Raw genomic sequence first — 17758 nt, forward strand, 5'->3', positions numbered from 1 at the left:
TTAGTCAGGCTAATTGAGGTAGTCTGTCCATATATGAAAAACAGAGAGTAGAGGCAGCGTAAAAGAGGGGTTGGGGAGGGGGGTTGGGGGGACAATGCAAATAGTCCAGGTAGCCATTTGATTACTTGTTCAGGAGTCTTATGGCTTGGGGGTAAAAACTGTTGAGAAGCCTTTTTGTCCTAGACTTGGCGCTCCGGTACCGCTTGCCATGCGGTAGTAGAGAGAACAGTCTATGACTGGGGTGGCTGCGGTCTTTGACAATTTTTTAGGGCCGTCCTCTGACACCGCCTGGTGTAGAGGTCCTGGATGGCAGGCAGCTTAACCCCAGTGATGTACTGGGCCGTACGCACTACCTTCTGTAGTGCCTTGCGGTTGTAGGCTGAGCAGTTGCCGTACAAGGCAGCCACATCTTTTTAGTTTCCTGAGGGGGAATAGGCTTTGTCGTGCTCTCTTCACAACTGTCTTGGTGTGTTTGGTGCTCTGTGAAAGTGTAACAATCAGTTCAATTGTACACATTCTCCTCCTCATCATGACCAAAAATGAATGATTGAAAAACACTGTATCATAGAGAGACCTAGTAATAATAATAATAATGATAACACAGTAGTAGTATTCAACATTGGAACTTATCAACTACGTGCGCGTTATTGCTCCATCGTCACATGATACAGTTGCTGCTGCGTGATGACATCACAGCTAGAGGCAGGTCAAGTTACTGTAGTTCGGTTTCTTCTTCCTTGTTCTTTCCCGTCAGTCATCTACCGGCCCGGCGACCCAAAGCAAAGCAGACAGACATAATGTCCCATCAAACGGGCATACAAGGTAAATACGCACATTTCTGCTTATTGTCTCCAGCTGTTGAAACCACAACGGAATATACGATGCAATCGTCGTCCATGACAGATTTGATTTAAAAGGATTAAAGTCATAGGGAAATTGATCATGTTGTATGTGTGTCGTTCTGCATCATCAGCGAGAATAAGCAGTGCTTTCTGCTCTGTGGAAGTTGCTTCGGGCTTCACGGTGCACTGGGCGAATGAGAAGAATCTATGACAAGTGTATTCAGCGATGCGTTGTACTAATATGGTCGCGCTGCTGCGATTCAACTGAGATTGTTACGCCGCATAAACACTAGCAGTTTTGTCATCAAGCCCCGTGCTGCTGCAGCAGGCTCTGGTCTGTAACGCGTGTCAAAGGTCTTTTACTAGGGAACAAGCCGCCCATTCATCAAATGCCTAAAGTTAATCTGGGTGACATTTATGGCCAAGATTACTGTTGCCCTTTTGACGTTTGTTCGTTTTGGGGATGAGATAACGTTTGATGCAACTGTGTCGATTTTTATGTAACAACTGACTGTCTAGTAAAATGTGGGTCACCTATTTTGGCCAGTAGGCTATCAGAGCTATCTTTATTTATCATGGCACGACAAAGTGTGATACAATTACGGTACATTGAAGTCATTGCTGTTTTTGGTTTTGCTCTTATGCGTCTTGAATACTTGACGTTCATTCTCTGTCTCTATACTATAGTCAATGACCCAAGATAGATCAGCTGCCTGTACTAATCTTTTCTTGAAACCTTTTTTTGATAAACACACCAATCCATAATTCATTTGACCAGTATATTCCACACTTGACTGTTAGGTAATAGGCTATTCCCCATGCTTGTGTTCCCTGAATGTCCCTGCTGTATGAATAGCCAATGTGTGTGTATAAAAAGGTGACTGCTTGCTTTGACTTCACAGCTGCGGAGGAAGTGAAAGACATCTTTGCTAAGGCGAGGAACGGAGCCTATCGCCTGCTGAAGGTCGTCATTGAGATGGGTGAGTATGTAGCCTGCCTAGCCTACAGCTGATCAACTCAATCACACCTATTGATCAGAGATGAGTCCTACCCATCGCTGTATGCCAACATGATCAATGGGTAAAAAGATAAGTTCAGTAGTTTGTTGATTGGTTACAACTGGTTATATTTACTGTGATGTTGAAGACATACTGTGATCTGAAAAGTAGATTGAATTGTACTGAATTGTATTGCACTGTCTTGTACTGTATTGCAGTGTGCTTTATTGTATTGTACTGTATTAGTTATTACACTTCATGTCATTTGTAAGATATCTGTTGGTTGGTTGCCTTTACTGCACTGCAATCTCAGATACTGTATATCTTACCTGAAAAGACAGAACAGAATTGATGTTGATATGTACCTGTTTCCATAGTTACATATTGTATATCACTGTAATAAATCCACCATGTCCCTCCTTGTTGTTATTCCAGAGACTCTGGTGCTGGGAGGCACCAAGCATGCGTCTAAGAAGTGGGACCAGGAGTATGATGCCTATGTGCTGCCTCTCCTACAGGAGGACATGCCCTCCTATCTCCTGTACAGGCTGGACTCTACTAACAACCAGGGATATGAGTGGATCTTCCTGGCCTGGTCACCTGACCGCTCACCTGTATGTTGATATGTTTATCGGTTTCTTTCTGACTTTGTTCATTCATCAATATATTGGTTGGGAGCAAATTCTCTTCTTTTTTTGTTGTTAGTCAAGACTACCTCTGGAATGCCATAGACATGACAGTTTTTACTTCCCTTAAACTACTGTTTCACCTTCTTAACACAACTGTCATGGTGTCCGTTAGGGCATTTAAAAGTCTCTCTGTTTATTCCATAGTCTAATAAGCCAGAATACTGTCTACAATAAGACTCTATTTAGAGAACTATGAACCCACAGTCTAGTCCTCACTACAGGTAAAGCACAACAGGGAGAATGTAACAGGCCACACACAGTGCTGCTTTCAAACACACATCTGGTCTGTGGTTGTCTAACTATAGAGGAGGAACCCTTACCACTGGGTGAGAGAATTGTTGACTTTAAACAGGTTTTTAGATGAAGGAAAATCCTCTTATGGTTCATATAAGTATGTCAAAAGCTGCCCCCCATTGAAAAAAGTGTTTATTTATGCTTAGCTAATGCCAACATTTTGAAGAGACTGTTGAGCAAAAAGGCTAGCTTATTGTTGTGCTACGCTAGCATATTTGCAATTCTAATGTTAGCTTGCAGGAAGCATGAACCTGGCTTCCATCCCAAACCTCAATGAAACAGCCAAAATGGTCGATGTTTCTGAGATGTCTGTATGAAATAGCATTGTGTTCTTGTTTAGATTGCAACCTACAGTCATATGTAGCCGTTAGTGCAGTACTAAAAACATGAATTCCTCCTACTTCTATAGGTTAGACAGAAGATGTTGTATGCTGCTACAAGAGCTACACTGAAGAAGGAGTTTGGGGGTGGACACATTAAAGATGAAATATTTGGCACAGTGGAGGTATGTTGACGAATCTGAAGAAACTCCTCATTATTTTCTGGCTTATTGGCCCTAGTGGGCTTGCAGTTTTGGCAATAACGTTTCAAGGAAAGTCGCTGTTGGTTGCGCCATTTGTCGCTAGATGACATCATGACATGTTTATGCTGTCCCTCATTCCCTCATGACAAATTATCCAACGCAAAACAAGATAGAATCCTTTAAGGACAACAAAAAGGAACCGATTTTAAATAATTAAACACCACACAAAAAAATAGAGTAGATAGCTTTTTGAGAAAATGCTATTTTTTACTTTCTTTTAATTATTAATATTATCTATGCCTTGGAGAGCTGTGGGGTCATTTAACAACAAGGAAGTGATTTAATACATTCACTTCACTCTTTGCAGCTTTGGGGGGAGGGAGTGAAGAGAGGATCCTATATAAGCACTGCTACTCTAAATGCGAACCCTGAGCTCCAGTCCACCTCTCTCACGGTCCTCTCTCTCCCCAGGATGATGTGTCTCTGAGTGGGTACAGGAAGTACCTGATAGCACAGGCTGCTCCACAACCACTGACTGCTGCTGAGGAGGAGCTGAGGCAGATCAAACTGAGCGAGGTAGAGAGACACACACACACACAGATGTACATACACTCTTAGGAAAAAAGGTGCTATCTAGAACCTAAAAGGGTTCTTCGGCTGTCCCCATAGGAGACCACTTTGAAGAACCCTTTTTGGTTCCAAGTAGAACCCTTTTAGATTCCTTGTAGAGCCCTTTTCAAAGAGGGTTCTTCATGAAACCAAAAATGGTTCTATCTGGAACCAAAAAGGGTTCTCCTATGAGGACAGCCAAATAACCCTTTTGGAACCCTTTTTTCTAAGAGTTTACACACACACACACACACAAAATAATTTCCACAACAAAGGACTTTGCAGCTAGCACGTTTGGATTTTTAAAAAATGTATTAGGCTTTAGTGGAGAGAGGCATCGAGCAATTTACAGCAGGCAATCAATAACAGATCAATGAAGTGGAAAGATGTTTACATGCTACACTAAAAAGCCTGACTTCTGCCCCAGATCCCCCTGGCTGCATGCATTCATAATAATACTATGAGGCATTTTTCTATTTATATCGGTGTGGTGATCTTCTTTCCTCGTGGGGGGCCAACAATTAACCTGAAACCTGAACCGTAACCCTGAACCTAGCTCCTAAATCTAACCACCAACCTCTTAACCTAACCTTAATTGCAACCCTAAACCTAACCCCTAGGGTTAAAATAGCCTTTGTCCTCATGGGGATGTGGGAAATGTCCCGACGAGGGAGAATTTTCCTTGTTCTACTATCCTTGTGGGGTCTTTTGGGGATTTTCGGTCCCCACAAGAATAGAAGGACCAACCCCCAGTCCCCCCCCAGTCCCACACACACACACTCCACTACTCCCTGAAACAAATCGTCTCAGCAGGTTGATATGGGTTGTCCCTGTAGGCTGGAGGAGACTAGACCAGATAACTCCTCTCTGCCGGTCCATTTGGTTTATTTATTAATCTCTGTATACCCATCAGATTTCATACTAAAAGGTTTATCGTTCCCAACTAAACATTCACACTGTAAAGCATAGTAAAAATAGCATGTGAATTTACTTCACCAAAAACACATAGCACCTTTTTTTCTGAGAGTGTATCTGGAACCTAAAAGGGTTCTTCTGCTGTCTCAATATTATACAAAATAAATTAGAATTGTATTAAATATGACAACTATTTGAAGAAACCTTTTTAATTCCAGGTAGAACCCTTTTGGTTCCAGGTAGAACTCTTTGGGGTTCTATGTAAAACCCTTTTCACATAGGGTTCTGCCTGGAACCAAAAAAGGTTATCCTGTGGGGACAGCCAAAGAACCCTTTTGGAACCCTTTTTTCTAAGAATGTAGCTTCCTATATCAGTGGAGTGTAGCTTCCTATATCAGTGGAGTGTAGCTTCCTGTGTCAGTGGAGTGTAGCTTCCTGTGTCAGTGGAGTGTAGCTTCCTGTGTCAGTGGAGTGTAGCTTCCTGTGTCAGTGGAGTGTAGCTTCCTGTGTCAGTGGAGTGTAGCTTCCTGTGTCAGTGTCTGGAGAGACCTGAAAATAGCTGTGCAGAAAGGCTCCCCATCCAACCTGACAGAGCTTGAAAGAATCTGCAGAGGAGAATGGGAGAAACTCCCCAAATACGTGTGTGCCAAGCTTGTAGCATCATACCCAAGAAGACTCTGCTGTAATCGCTGACAAAGGTGCTTCAACAAAGTACTAACACATTTATGCTTTGTCATTATGGGGTATTGTGTGTATAGTACATTGATGAGAAGAAAGAAAAGGCTTTAATCAATTTCAGAATAAATCTGTAACGTAACAACATGTGGAATCCAGGGTATCTGTGGACTATATTGCTTGATGTGTATACACCCTCATGACTCCATAAAAGGATAGGGTCATTCTTCATCTGCCCTATAGGCCTATTTCATAGAGCCACCCTCACAAATACAGTAGCCTCAACCAACTGGGAAGGTTTATATTGAGATCCCAGCTGTGTGGGCAAGATGATTATCCACTAATCTACATGCGAGTAAAGAGGCTTTCAGATATTTATTATTCATTTGCTGAGAGACCCGTTCCTTGTATTAAGTAGATGGATGAAAAAACAGCAGCCCAATCCTTTAGGTACAAGAGATTAACAGGTCAGTGGTAATCTCATTCAGTCAAGCCGAACATGGCATGTCAGGAGTGTGAATGTTATGAGGGCTGTACTAACACATGACAGGTCAGTGGCAATCTCATTCAGTCAAGCCGAACATGGCATGTCAGGAGTGTGAATGTTATGAGGGCTGTAGTAACACATGACAGGTCAGTGGTAATCTCATTCAGTCAAGCCGAACATGGCATGTCAGGAGTGTGAATGTTATGAGGGCTGTACTAACACATGACAGGTCAGTGGTAATCTCATTCAGTCAAGCCGAACATGGCATGTCAGGAGTGTGAATGTTATGAGGGCTGTACTAACACATGACAGGTCAGTGGTAATCTCATTCAGTCAAGCCGAACATGGCATGTCAGGAGTGTGAATGTTATGAGGGCTGTAGTAACACATGACAGGTCAGTGGTAATCTCATTCAGTCAAGCCGAACATGGCATGTCAGGAGTGTGAATGTTATGAGGGCTGTAGTAACACATGACAGGTCAGTGGTAATCTCATTCAGTCAAGCCGAACATGGCATGTCAGGAGTGTGAATGTTATGAGGGCTGTACTAACACATGACAGGTCAGTGGTAATCTCATTCAGTCAAGCCGAACATGGCATGTCAGGAGTGTGAATGTTATGAGGGCTGTACTAACACATGACAGGTCAGTGGTAATCTCATTCAGTCAAGCCGAACATGGCATGTCAGGAGTGTGAATGTTATGAGGGCTGTACTAACACATGACAGGTCAGTGGTAATCTCATTCAGTCAAGCCGAACATGGCATGTCAGGAGTGTGAATGTTATGAGGGCTGTACTAACACATGACAGGTCAGTGGTAATCTCATTCAGTCAAGCCGAACATGGCATGTCAGGAGTGTGAATGTTATGAGGGCTGTACTAACACATGACAGGTCAGTGGTAATCTCATTCAGTCAAGCCGAACATGGCATGTCAGGAGTGTGAATGTTATGAGGGCTGTACTAACACATGACAGGTCAGTGGTAATCTCATTCAGTCAAGCCGAACATGGCATGTCAGGAGTGTGAATGTTATGAGGGCTGTACTAACACATGACAGGTCAGTGGTAATCTCATTCAGTCAAGCCGAACATGGCATGTCAGGAGTGTGAATGTTATGAGGGCTGTACTAACACATGACAGGTCAGTGGTAATCTCATTCAGTCAAGCCGAACATGGCATGTCAGGAGTGTGAATGTTATGAGGGCTGTACTAACACATGACAGGTCAGTGGTAATCTCATTCAGTCAAGCCGAACATGGCATGTCAGGAGTGTGAATGTTATGAGGGCTGTACTAACACATGACAGGTCAGTGGTAATCTCATTCAGTCAAGCCGAACATGGCATGTCAGGAGTGTGAATGTTATGAGGGCTGTACTAACACATGACAGGTCAGTGGTAATCTCATTCAGTCAAGCCGAACATGGCATGTCAGGAGTGTGAATGTTATGAGGGCTGTACTAACACATGACAGGTCAGTGGCAATCTCATTCAGTCAAGCCGAACATGGCATGTCAGGAGTGTGAATGTTATGAGGGCTGTACTAACACATGACAGGTCAGTGGCAATCTCATTCAGTCAAGCCGAACATGGCATGTCAGGAGTGTGAATGTTATGAGGGCTGTACTAACACATGACAGGTCAGTGGTAATCTCATTCAGTCAAGCCGAACATGGCATGTCAGGAGTGTGAATGTTATGAGGGCTGTACTAACACATGACAGGTCAGTGGTAATCTCATTCAGTCAAGCCGAACATGGCATGTCAGGAGTGTGAATGTTATGAGGGCTGTACTAACACATGACAGGTCAGTGGTAATCTCATTCAGTCAAGCCGAACATGGCATGTCAGGAGTGTGAATGTTATGAGGGCTGTACTAACACATGACAGGTCAGTGGTAATCTCATTCAGTCAAGCCGAACATGGCATGTCAGGAGTGTGAATGTTATGAGGGCTGTACTAACACATGACAGGTCAGTGGTAATCTCATTCAGTCAAGCCGAACATGGCATGTCAGGAGTGTGAATGTTATGAGGGCTGTACTAACACATGACAGGTCAGTGGTAATCTCATTCAGTCAAGCCGAACATGGCATGTCAGGAGTGTGAATGTTATGAGGGCTGTACTAACACATGACAGGTCAGTGGTAATCTCATTCAGTCAAGCCGAACATGGCATGTCAGGAGTGTGAATGTTATGAGGGCTGTACTAACACATGACAGGTCAGTGGTAATCTCATTCAGTCAAGCCGAACATGGCATGTCAGGAGTGTGAATGTTATGAGGGCTGTAGTAACACATGACAGGTCAGTGGTAATCTCATTCAGTCAAGCCGAACATGGCATGTCAGGAGTGTGAATGTTATGAGGGCTGTAGTAACACATGACAGGTCAGTGGTAATCTCATTCAGTCAAGCCGAACATGGCATGTCAGGAGTGTGAATGTTATGAGGGCTGTACTAACACATGACAGGTCAGTGGCAATCTCATTCAGTCAAGCCGAACATGGCATGTCAGGAGTGTGAATGTTATGAGGGCTGTACTAACACATGACAGGTCAGTGGCAATCTCATTCAGTCAAGCCGAACATGGCATGTCAGGAGTGTGAATGTTATGAGGGCTGTAGTAACACATGACAGGTCAGTGGTAATCTCATTCAGTCAAGCCGAACATGGCATGTCAGGAGTGTGAATGTTATGAGGGCTGTACTAACACATGACAGGTCAGTGGTAATCTCATTCAGTCAAGCCGAACATGGCATGTCAGGAGTGTGAATGTTATGAGGGCTGTACTAACACATGACAGGTCAGTGGCAATCTCATTCAGTCAAGCCGAACATGGCATGTCAGGAGTGTGAATGTTATGAGGGCTGTACTAACACATGACAGGTCAGTGGCAATCTCATTCAGTCAAGCCGAACATGGCATGTCAGGAGTGTGAATGTTATGAGGGCTGTAGTAACACATGACAGGTCAGTGGTAATCTCATTCAGTCAAGCCGAACATGGCATGTCAGGAGTGTGAATGTTATGAGGGCTGTACTAACACATGACAGGTCAGTGGTAATCTCATTCAGTCAAGCCGAACATGGCATGTCAGGAGTGTGAATGTTATGAGGGCTGTACTAACACATGACAGGTCAGTGGTAATCTCATTCAGTCAAGCCGAACATGGCATGTCAGGAGTGTGAATGTTATGAGGGCTGTAGTAACACATGACAGGTCAGTGGTAATCTCATTCAGTCAAGCCGAACATGGCATGTCAGGAGTGTGAATGTTATGAGGGCTGTAGTAACACATGACAGGTCAGTGGTAATCTCATTCAGTCAAGCCGAACATGGCATGTCAGGAGTGTGAATGTTATGAGGGCTGTAGTAACACATGACAGGTCAGTGGTAATCTCATTCAGTCAAGCCGAACATGGCATGTCAGGAGTGTGAATGTTATGAGGGCTGTACTAACACATGACAGGTCAGTGGTAATCTCATTCAGTCAAGCCGAACATGGCATGTCAGGAGTGTGAATGTTATGAGGGCTGTAGTAACACATGACAGGTCAGTGGTAATCTCATTCAGTCAAGCCGAACATGGCATGTCAGGAGTGTGAATGTTATGAGGGCTGTAGTAACACATGACAGGTCAGTGGTAATCTCATTCAGTCAAGCCGAACATGGCATGTCAGGAGTGTGAATGTTATGAGGGCTGTACTAACACATGACAGGTCAGTGGTAATCTCATTCAGTCAAGCCGAACATGGCATGTCAGGAGTGTGAATGTTATGAGGGCTGTACTAACACATGACAGGTCAGTGGTAATCTCATTCAGTCAAGCCGAACATGGCATGTCAGGAGTGTGAATGTTATGAGGGCTGTACTAACACATGACAGGTCAGTGGTAATCTCATTCAGTCAAGCCGAACATGGCATGTCAGGAGTGTGAATGTTATGAGGGCTGTACTAACACATGACAGGTCAGTGGTAATCTCATTCAGTCAAGCCGAACATGGCATGTCAGGAGTGTGAATGTTATGAGGGCTGTACTAACACATGACAGGTCAGTGGTAATCTCATTCAGTCAAGCCGAACATGGCATGTCAGGAGTGTGAATGTTATGAGGGCTGTAGTAACACATGACAGGTCAGTGGTAATCTCATTCAGTCAAGCCGAACATGGCATGTCAGGAGTGTGAATGTTATGAGGGCTGTACTAACACATGACAGGTCAGTGGTAATCTCATTCAGTCAAGCCGAACATGGCATGTCAGGAGTGTGAATGTTATGAGGGCTGTACTAACACATGACAGGTCAGTGGTAATCTCATTCAGTCAAGCCGAACATGGCATGTCAGGAGTGTGAATGTTATGAGGGCTGTACTAACACATGACAGGTCAGTGGTAATCTCATTCAGTCAAGCCGAACATGGCATGTCAGGAGTGTGAATGTTATGAGGGCTGTACTAACACATGACAGGTCAGTGGTAATCTCATTCAGTCAAGCCGAACATGGCATGTCAGGAGTGTGAATGTTATGAGGGCTGTAGTAACACATGACAGGTCAGTGGTAATCTCATTCAGTCAAGCCGAACATGGCATGTCAGGAGTGTGAATGTTATGAGGGCTGTACTAACACATGACAGGTCAGTGCAGTCCTTTTACATACTGATGTTATTCAATTATTATTATTTCTATTGGATATTATATTGGATAAAATGATCATTATGATATTATTATCATTATATTATTATTATTATTATTGGATATATTATTCAGAACAGTTTATTTATCTCATATCACATTGAGATCGTTTTGTTCCATGTAAGACTTTAAATGTTACCACAAGCTTTATCAATTCCTTTTTTTTTCAAGTTAAATATGTTTTTTTTGTGCCTTTTTACGAATGTATCTTTCTGTTTATCTTTTGCAAATTATTGGTGACACAAACACAACATTGGGGTAAGGATAGACTTCCTGTTGTAGTAGTGTGTCTAGACTAGCCCGGGCCCTTCTCAAACCACGGCCTGGTGACCAATGTTGGGGTTGTCTTAGTGTGTGTGACACCTAATGACTGTTTTTGTTGTTGTGTAATTTTAGTTCCAGACCATTAGTCTGGGCCTAGGCCCTTCTCAGAAAGAAAGCCTGGTGATTTAGTTAAAACAACACCAAGTGACCATGTGTGTCCGTCCGTCCAGGTACAGACAGACATCAGTGTGGACACTAAGCAACAGACTCTGACGGGCGTGGCCTTCCCTATGCAGCGAGACGCCATCCAGGCTCTGGAACAGTTCAGAGAGAAGAAGATCAACTACGTACAGCTGGTGAGTATAGTACATCATAGTATATAGTATAGTACATCATAGTCTATAGTATCATACATAAAGTATAGAATAATATATTACAGTACATCATAATGTACAATAATATAGTATAGTACATCATAATATAGTATATACTAATATAGTACATCATAGTATATAGTATAGTACATCATAGTGTATAGTATAGTACATCATAGTATAGAATAATATATTACAGTACATCATAGTATATAGTATCGTACATAAAGTATAGAATAATATATTGCAGTACATCATAGTATATAGTATAGTACATCATAGTATAGAATAATATATTACAGTACATCTTAATGTACAATAATATAGTATAGTACATCATAATATAGTATATACTAATATAGTACATCATAGTATATAGTATAGTACATCATAGTGTATAGTATAGTACATCATAGTATAGAATAATATATTACAGTACATCATAGTATATAGTATCGTACATAAAGTATAGAATAATATATTGCAGTACATCATAGTATATAGTATAGTACATCATAGTATAGAATAATATATTACAGTACATCCTAGTGTATAATAATATAGTATAGTACATCATAATATAGTATATACTAATATAGTATAGTACATCATAGTATATAATAATATATTACAGTACATCATAGTGTACAATAATATAGTATAGTACATCATAATATAGTATTTACTAATATAGTATAGTACATCATAGTGTATAATAATATAGTATAATGCATCAAAGTATAGTACATCATAGAGTAGTATAGAATAATATAGGATATAATGTAGTATAGTACACCATTATAGAACAATAGATTATAGAATATTATAGTAGAGAATACGATATACTAGTATAGAATAATATAGTTTAGTACATCATAGTATAGAATAATATAATGTAGAATAATATAGTATAGTCTAGAATAATATAGTATAGAATGATATAGAATAGTACGTCATAGTGTATCATAATATAGTATATATTAATATAGTATAGAATTGTATAGAATAGTATGGAATAATATAGTATTTAATAGTATAGAATAATATACTATAGTCTAGAATAATATAGTACAGGATTATATAGTATAGTACGTCATAGTATATCATAATATGGTATATAATAATATAGTATAGAATGTAGTATTAAATAATATAGTATATAATTATATATCATAGTATATAATCATATATTATAGTCTAGAATAATATAGTACAGAATAATATAGTATAGAATGATATGGTATTGTATAAAATAATATAGTACAGAATAGAATGATATAGAATTGTATAGTACATATAGTATAGTACATCATAGTATATAATAATACAGTATAGTCTAGAATAATATAGTATAGTCTAGAATAGTATAGTACGCCATAGTGTATTATAGTATAGAATTATATAGAATATAGTATAGAATGATATAGAATAGTATAGTACATCATAGTCTAGAATAATATATAGTATAGAATAATATAGTGTAGTATAGAATAATATAGTATGGAATGATGTAGTATAATACATCATAGTCTAGAATAATATAGGAAAGTATAGTATCGTAGAGAGACGCCATCCAGTATCTGGAACAGTTAAGAGAGAATAGAACCAACAAGTACAGCTGGTGCGTGTCAGTACTGTCTGGAGTCTCACCTCCTTTTATTAGAGCACAGAGACGGACAATCACCGTGTTGTTTCATTAGCAGTAGGTGTCTCTGACTAGCATGTTTCTGGATTCAACAATGCCATATAATTGCCATAGAAGACTACAATGTGATGGCTATAACACGAACTAACTAACTGGCACCACGTTACATGAAACATGATACTCAAAGCCTTATTGTATTGGATGGTTTACATTACAAAGCTTATTGAGGATTGTTTTTTGAAAAAATGCATCATCATCTGTATCAACAGGAGATTGATTTTAGGAATGAGTGTATCAAGCTGTCCAGCACCACTCCTACAGAACTGAAGGATCTGCCCAAGAGGATCCCCAAGGATGCAGCCCGATACCACTTCTTTCTGTACAAGCATTCCCACGAGGGAGACTACCTCGAGTCTACAGGTAAAGACAACGCATTAAAACATTATGAGAAGATATTACGGCATGTTTTTTTTTAATACGTTGATATTATACCACACAATCATTTTTTTAGCTTGATCTACTCTTATTCATAATTGTATTATGTTAATTCAATGTAATAACAATGTGATAAGGTGGTATTTTAAAGTGGTTTCCTGTGTGTGTTGCAGTGTTCATCTACTCCATGCCGGGGTATAAATGTAGCATCAGAGAGAGGATGCTCTACTCCAGCTGTAAGAACCCTCTCATCGATACTGTGGAGAGCAACCTGCACATCCAGATAGCCAAAAAGGTACAAGCTGGGTCTTGTTCATTATACAACCTGCACATCCAGATAGCCAAAAAGGTACAAGCTGGGTCTTGTTCATTATACAACCTGCACATCCAGATAGCCAAAAAGGTACAAGCTGGGTCTTGTTCATTATACAACCTGCACATCCAGATAGTCAGAAAGGTAAGAGCTGGGTCATGTTCATTATACAACCTGCACATCCAGATAGTCAGAAAGGTAAGAGCTGGGTCATGTTCATTATACAACCTGCACATCCAGATAGCCTAAAAGGTAAGAGCTGGGTCATGTTCATTATACAACCTGCACATCCAGATAGCCTAAAAGGTAAGAGCTGGGTCATGTTCATTACACAACCTGCACATCCAGATAGCCAAAAAGGTAAGAGCTGGGTCATGTTCATTATACAACCTGCACATCCAGATAGCCTAAAAGGTAAGAGCTGAGTCTTGTTCATTATACAACCTGCACATCCAGATAGTCAGAAAGGTAAGAGCTGGGTCATGTTCATTATACAACCTGCACATCCAGATAGCCTAAAAGGTAAGAGCTGGGTCATGTTCATTATACAACCTGCACATCCAGATAGCCAAAAAGGTACAAGCTGGGTCATGTTCATTATACAACCTGCACATCCAGATAGTCAGAAATGTAAGAGCTGGGTCATGTTCATTATACAACCTGCACATCCAGATAGTCAGAAAGGTAAGAGCTGAGTCTTGTTCATTATACAACCTGCACATCCAGATAGCCTAAAAGGTAATAGCTGGGTCATGTTCATTATACAACCTGCACATCCAGATAGCCTAAAAGGTAAGAGCTGGGTCATGTTCATTATACAACCTGCACATTCAGATAGTCAGAAAGGTAAGAGCTGGGTCATGTTCATTATACAACCTGCACATTCAGATAGTCAGAAAGGTAAGAGCTGGGTCATGTTCATTATACAACCTGCACATCCAGATAGCCTAAAAGGTAAGAGCTGGGTCATGTTCATTATATCACACTGTAGCTAAATGTATTGCAACAGAACATTTAAACATGCACTTCACATTATATTAAGTCAGATAGTCCATCCATTTCAGTCTTGTTTTTCTTTCATTTGGAACCTGATCTCTCGTGGACAGACTGCGTAAACATATGCATCTGACCAAAAATACATGGGGTTTTAGTTCTGCTTTAACCCATATTATTTGGTACCTAATTAATACAACTCAGGTTAACTGCAGTGAGTCACATGAGTGACTTTCAACAGTTTAAAACACTCCTGTGAAAATACTGTAACATTATGCCAACGTAGACTGGATTTTTGCTGCAATGTATTTTTTATAGAGGAAGTCTAGTTTGCCCCTCAGTGATGGGATTTATTGTATTCCTATTAGTAGAAGTATCCCTACTAACTGATGCATTCTGATTCCCTCCCCTAGCTGGAGATTGATAACGGTGATGAGCTCACTGCAGAATTCATGTACGAAGAGGTCCACCCTAAGCAGCACGCACACAAGCAGGCCTTTCCCAAACCTAAAGGCCCCGCGGGGAAGAAAGGGGGGCGCCGGATCACTAGACCACCAGGGGATGGAGAAGAAGACTAATAAAACACCCCTACATTTTAGTCCACAATGGAACATTCCACTTAGTATATAAGAACCCTTTATCTGGTTGACTCCCAAATGGCCCCCCTATTCACTTTATAGTGCACTACTGTTGACTAGGGCCTATAGGGCTCTGGTTAAAAGGAGTGCACTATATAGGGGATAGGGTTCCATGTAGGACATAGACCATTGACATGAATCCCTCCTAATGCCCTTTAACCTCATAGACAACCAGCCTGTAGACTATATGAACTATGCACACACAGACCACCACACTAATATAAGCCATGACACTCAAACCTGTGAACTTACTTACATTAGTAGCTTGTTATTTAGACAGACAGTCGGTGCTGTGTTTTCATGATGATGAGAGAGAGAGCGAACATTTCCCTTTAGAGCTATAGCTAATGTTTTTTTATTTCTCAGATTATTTGACAATGTTTTTAAAATATATGGTTCCTAATCTTGGTTCTGGAGGTCCTGGAGAGCTAGAGGTTCTGGAGAGCTAGAGGTTCTGGAGAGCTAGAGGTTCTGGAGAGCTAGAGGTTCTGGAGAGCTAGAGGTTCTGGAGGTCCTGGAGAGCTAGAGGTTCTGGAGAGCTAGAGGTTCTGGAGGTCCTGGAGAGCTAGAGGTTCTGGAGGTCCTGGAGAGCTAGAGGTTCTGGAGAGCTAGAGGTTCTGGAGGTCCTGGAGAGCTAGAGGTTCTGGAGAGCTAGAGGTTCTGGAGAGCTAGAGGTTCTGGAGAGCTAGAGGTTCTGGAGGTCCTGGAGAGCTAGAGGTTCTGGAGGTCCTGGAGAGCTAGAGGTTCTGGAGAGCTAGAGGTTCTGGAGGTCCTGGAGAGCTAGAGGTTCTGGAGGTGTGTGAGATGAAAGACCTTGTGGTTTTTCTGGTGAGCATGTGATACTGATCTGGACACTTCACCTTGTTATTAGTGCTGATTCAATGCCAACAATGTTGTAGCAGTTCTATAATGCCTTGTGTAAAGTCAATCAATAGAGAATGTTGTTCCACAACCGCTAGCTCTTCAGGATCAGAGTTGAGGACTGGGTCCTATTCATGTGACACTAAATGGAGAAAACAGAGAGGGACCACCTAGACTTGTCCAATAAGATTAGCTTGTTTTCGCTTTCCGTTGATAAATGTTTGAAAACGTTTAGCTATGGTGTGCCTAATGAATAGGACCATGCTGATGTAGAAGCTTGATTTGGGAGAGAAGAGAGGCCATGTGTGGGTCTGTGGATGTTGTTAAGAAGCCTAATTCTTTTGTATACATTTTACTGTATGCATCTAATTTGTACTACCACTACCATGTCCATAACAACTGTATGATTACATGTCAGTCCAAAATCTAGTTAGGGATTTCTCTTTCCATGTTATTTTACTGAAGAATGAGAAAGTATTTTTCTAGGTCTGTGATGTACTGTATGTGTGTGTGGTGTTCTGCGTCTGAGAGGTCACAGCCTGAATCAGTTGAATGTCAACCGTTATCTGTTTGTCGGTCTGTGTGAGAGAGAGAGTGCCTGGGTGCGTCCGGAATGGCACCCCATTCCCTATATAGTGCACTACTTTTGACCAGAGCCCATCAGAATAGGCACCCTATTCCCTATATAGTACACTACTTTTGACCAGAGCCCATCAGAATAGGCACCCTATTCCCTATATAGTACACTACTTTTGACCAGAGCCCATCAGAATAGGCACCCTATTCCCTATATATAGTGCACTACTTTTGACCAGAGCCCATCAGAATAGGCACCCTATTCCCTATATATAGTGCACTACTTTTGACCAGAGCCCATCAGAATAGGCACCCTATTCCCTATATATATAGTGCACTACTTTTGACCCAGGTGCCATTTCAGATGCAGACCTGTTTGTCAATCAGGGTTGCTCGTTTGTGCATTTCACATCAGTGATATTAATCCCACATAATATGCAATGCTTTTCAACCACAATGCTGCAGGTCTTTCCCCACGTGACAATGTGTGTACGCATGTGATGTTTATTAGAACCACAATGAAGGGAAGGGACTGTGATTCCCAGGTCAAATGTCATGGAGAATCTGTCTACTGATTCCATGAAAAGGCAAACCACTATGACATGTTCATGCTGTACTAGATTACTATGACATTATGTCATTCTGAAGGAGTCCTAGTACCTTGAAACTATCATGTTATGTAATGTCTCAAATTGTTTTTTTTTCTATGAATTAAATTGTGTAAGGAAATGAAATAAATTAAAATATTTAAATTACATTCACTAATGTGTTTCTTGCCTGATATATTATTAGTAGCAGTATCAGAACTACTATGCAAGCCTAGTGACCACTGAGAGGTGTGAGCTTACTGAATAAAGCATTGCTCTCTGAATAGAGTTGGCAGTGAAGGGGGAAATAGTAGGCCAAATCTGCATTTCCCATCACGTTGTAATCCCACTCAT

The 17758-nt window shown here is 41.1% G+C and overlaps 1 protein-coding gene across 1 annotated transcript; it reads left to right on the forward strand.

The window, feature by feature from the left end:
* Nucleotides 1–681: 681 nt before the first annotated feature.
* LOC110499746 (twinfilin-1) lies at nt 682–17578 on the forward strand. Its single transcript, XM_036945215.2, has 9 exons — nt 682–822; nt 1745–1822; nt 2276–2454; nt 3233–3328; nt 3818–3922; nt 11213–11338; nt 13271–13421; nt 13610–13731; nt 15156–17578. Exons 1-9 carry the CDS (start codon nt 798–800, stop codon nt 15318–15320), a joined length of 1047 nt encoding a protein of 348 aa, XP_036801110.1. The 5' UTR covers nt 682–797; the 3' UTR covers nt 15321–17578.
* The last annotated feature ends 180 nt before the right edge of the window (nt 17579–17758 follow it).

The sequence above is a fragment of the Oncorhynchus mykiss genome, chromosome 15 (assembly GCF_057628025.1).
Source record: "Oncorhynchus mykiss isolate SJ-2025 chromosome 15, ASM5762802v1, whole genome shotgun sequence".
Taxonomy (NCBI): domain Eukaryota; kingdom Metazoa; phylum Chordata; class Actinopteri; order Salmoniformes; family Salmonidae; genus Oncorhynchus; species Oncorhynchus mykiss.

What these genes read in the sequence shown, in the direction of transcription:
- LOC110499746 (XM_036945215.2), top strand. Translation starts at nt 798, where the DNA reads ATGTCCCATCAAACGGGCATACAAG. An exon ending in CCATCAAACGGGCATACAAG is followed by an intron (nt 823 to 1,744) that starts GTAAATACGCAC and finishes TTGACTTCACAG; the next exon opens with CTGCGGAGGAAGTGAAAGAC. An exon ending in AAATATTTGGCACAGTGGAG is followed by an intron (nt 3,329 to 3,817) that starts GTATGTTGACGA and finishes CTCTCTCCCCAG; the next exon opens with GATGATGTGTCTCTGAGTGG.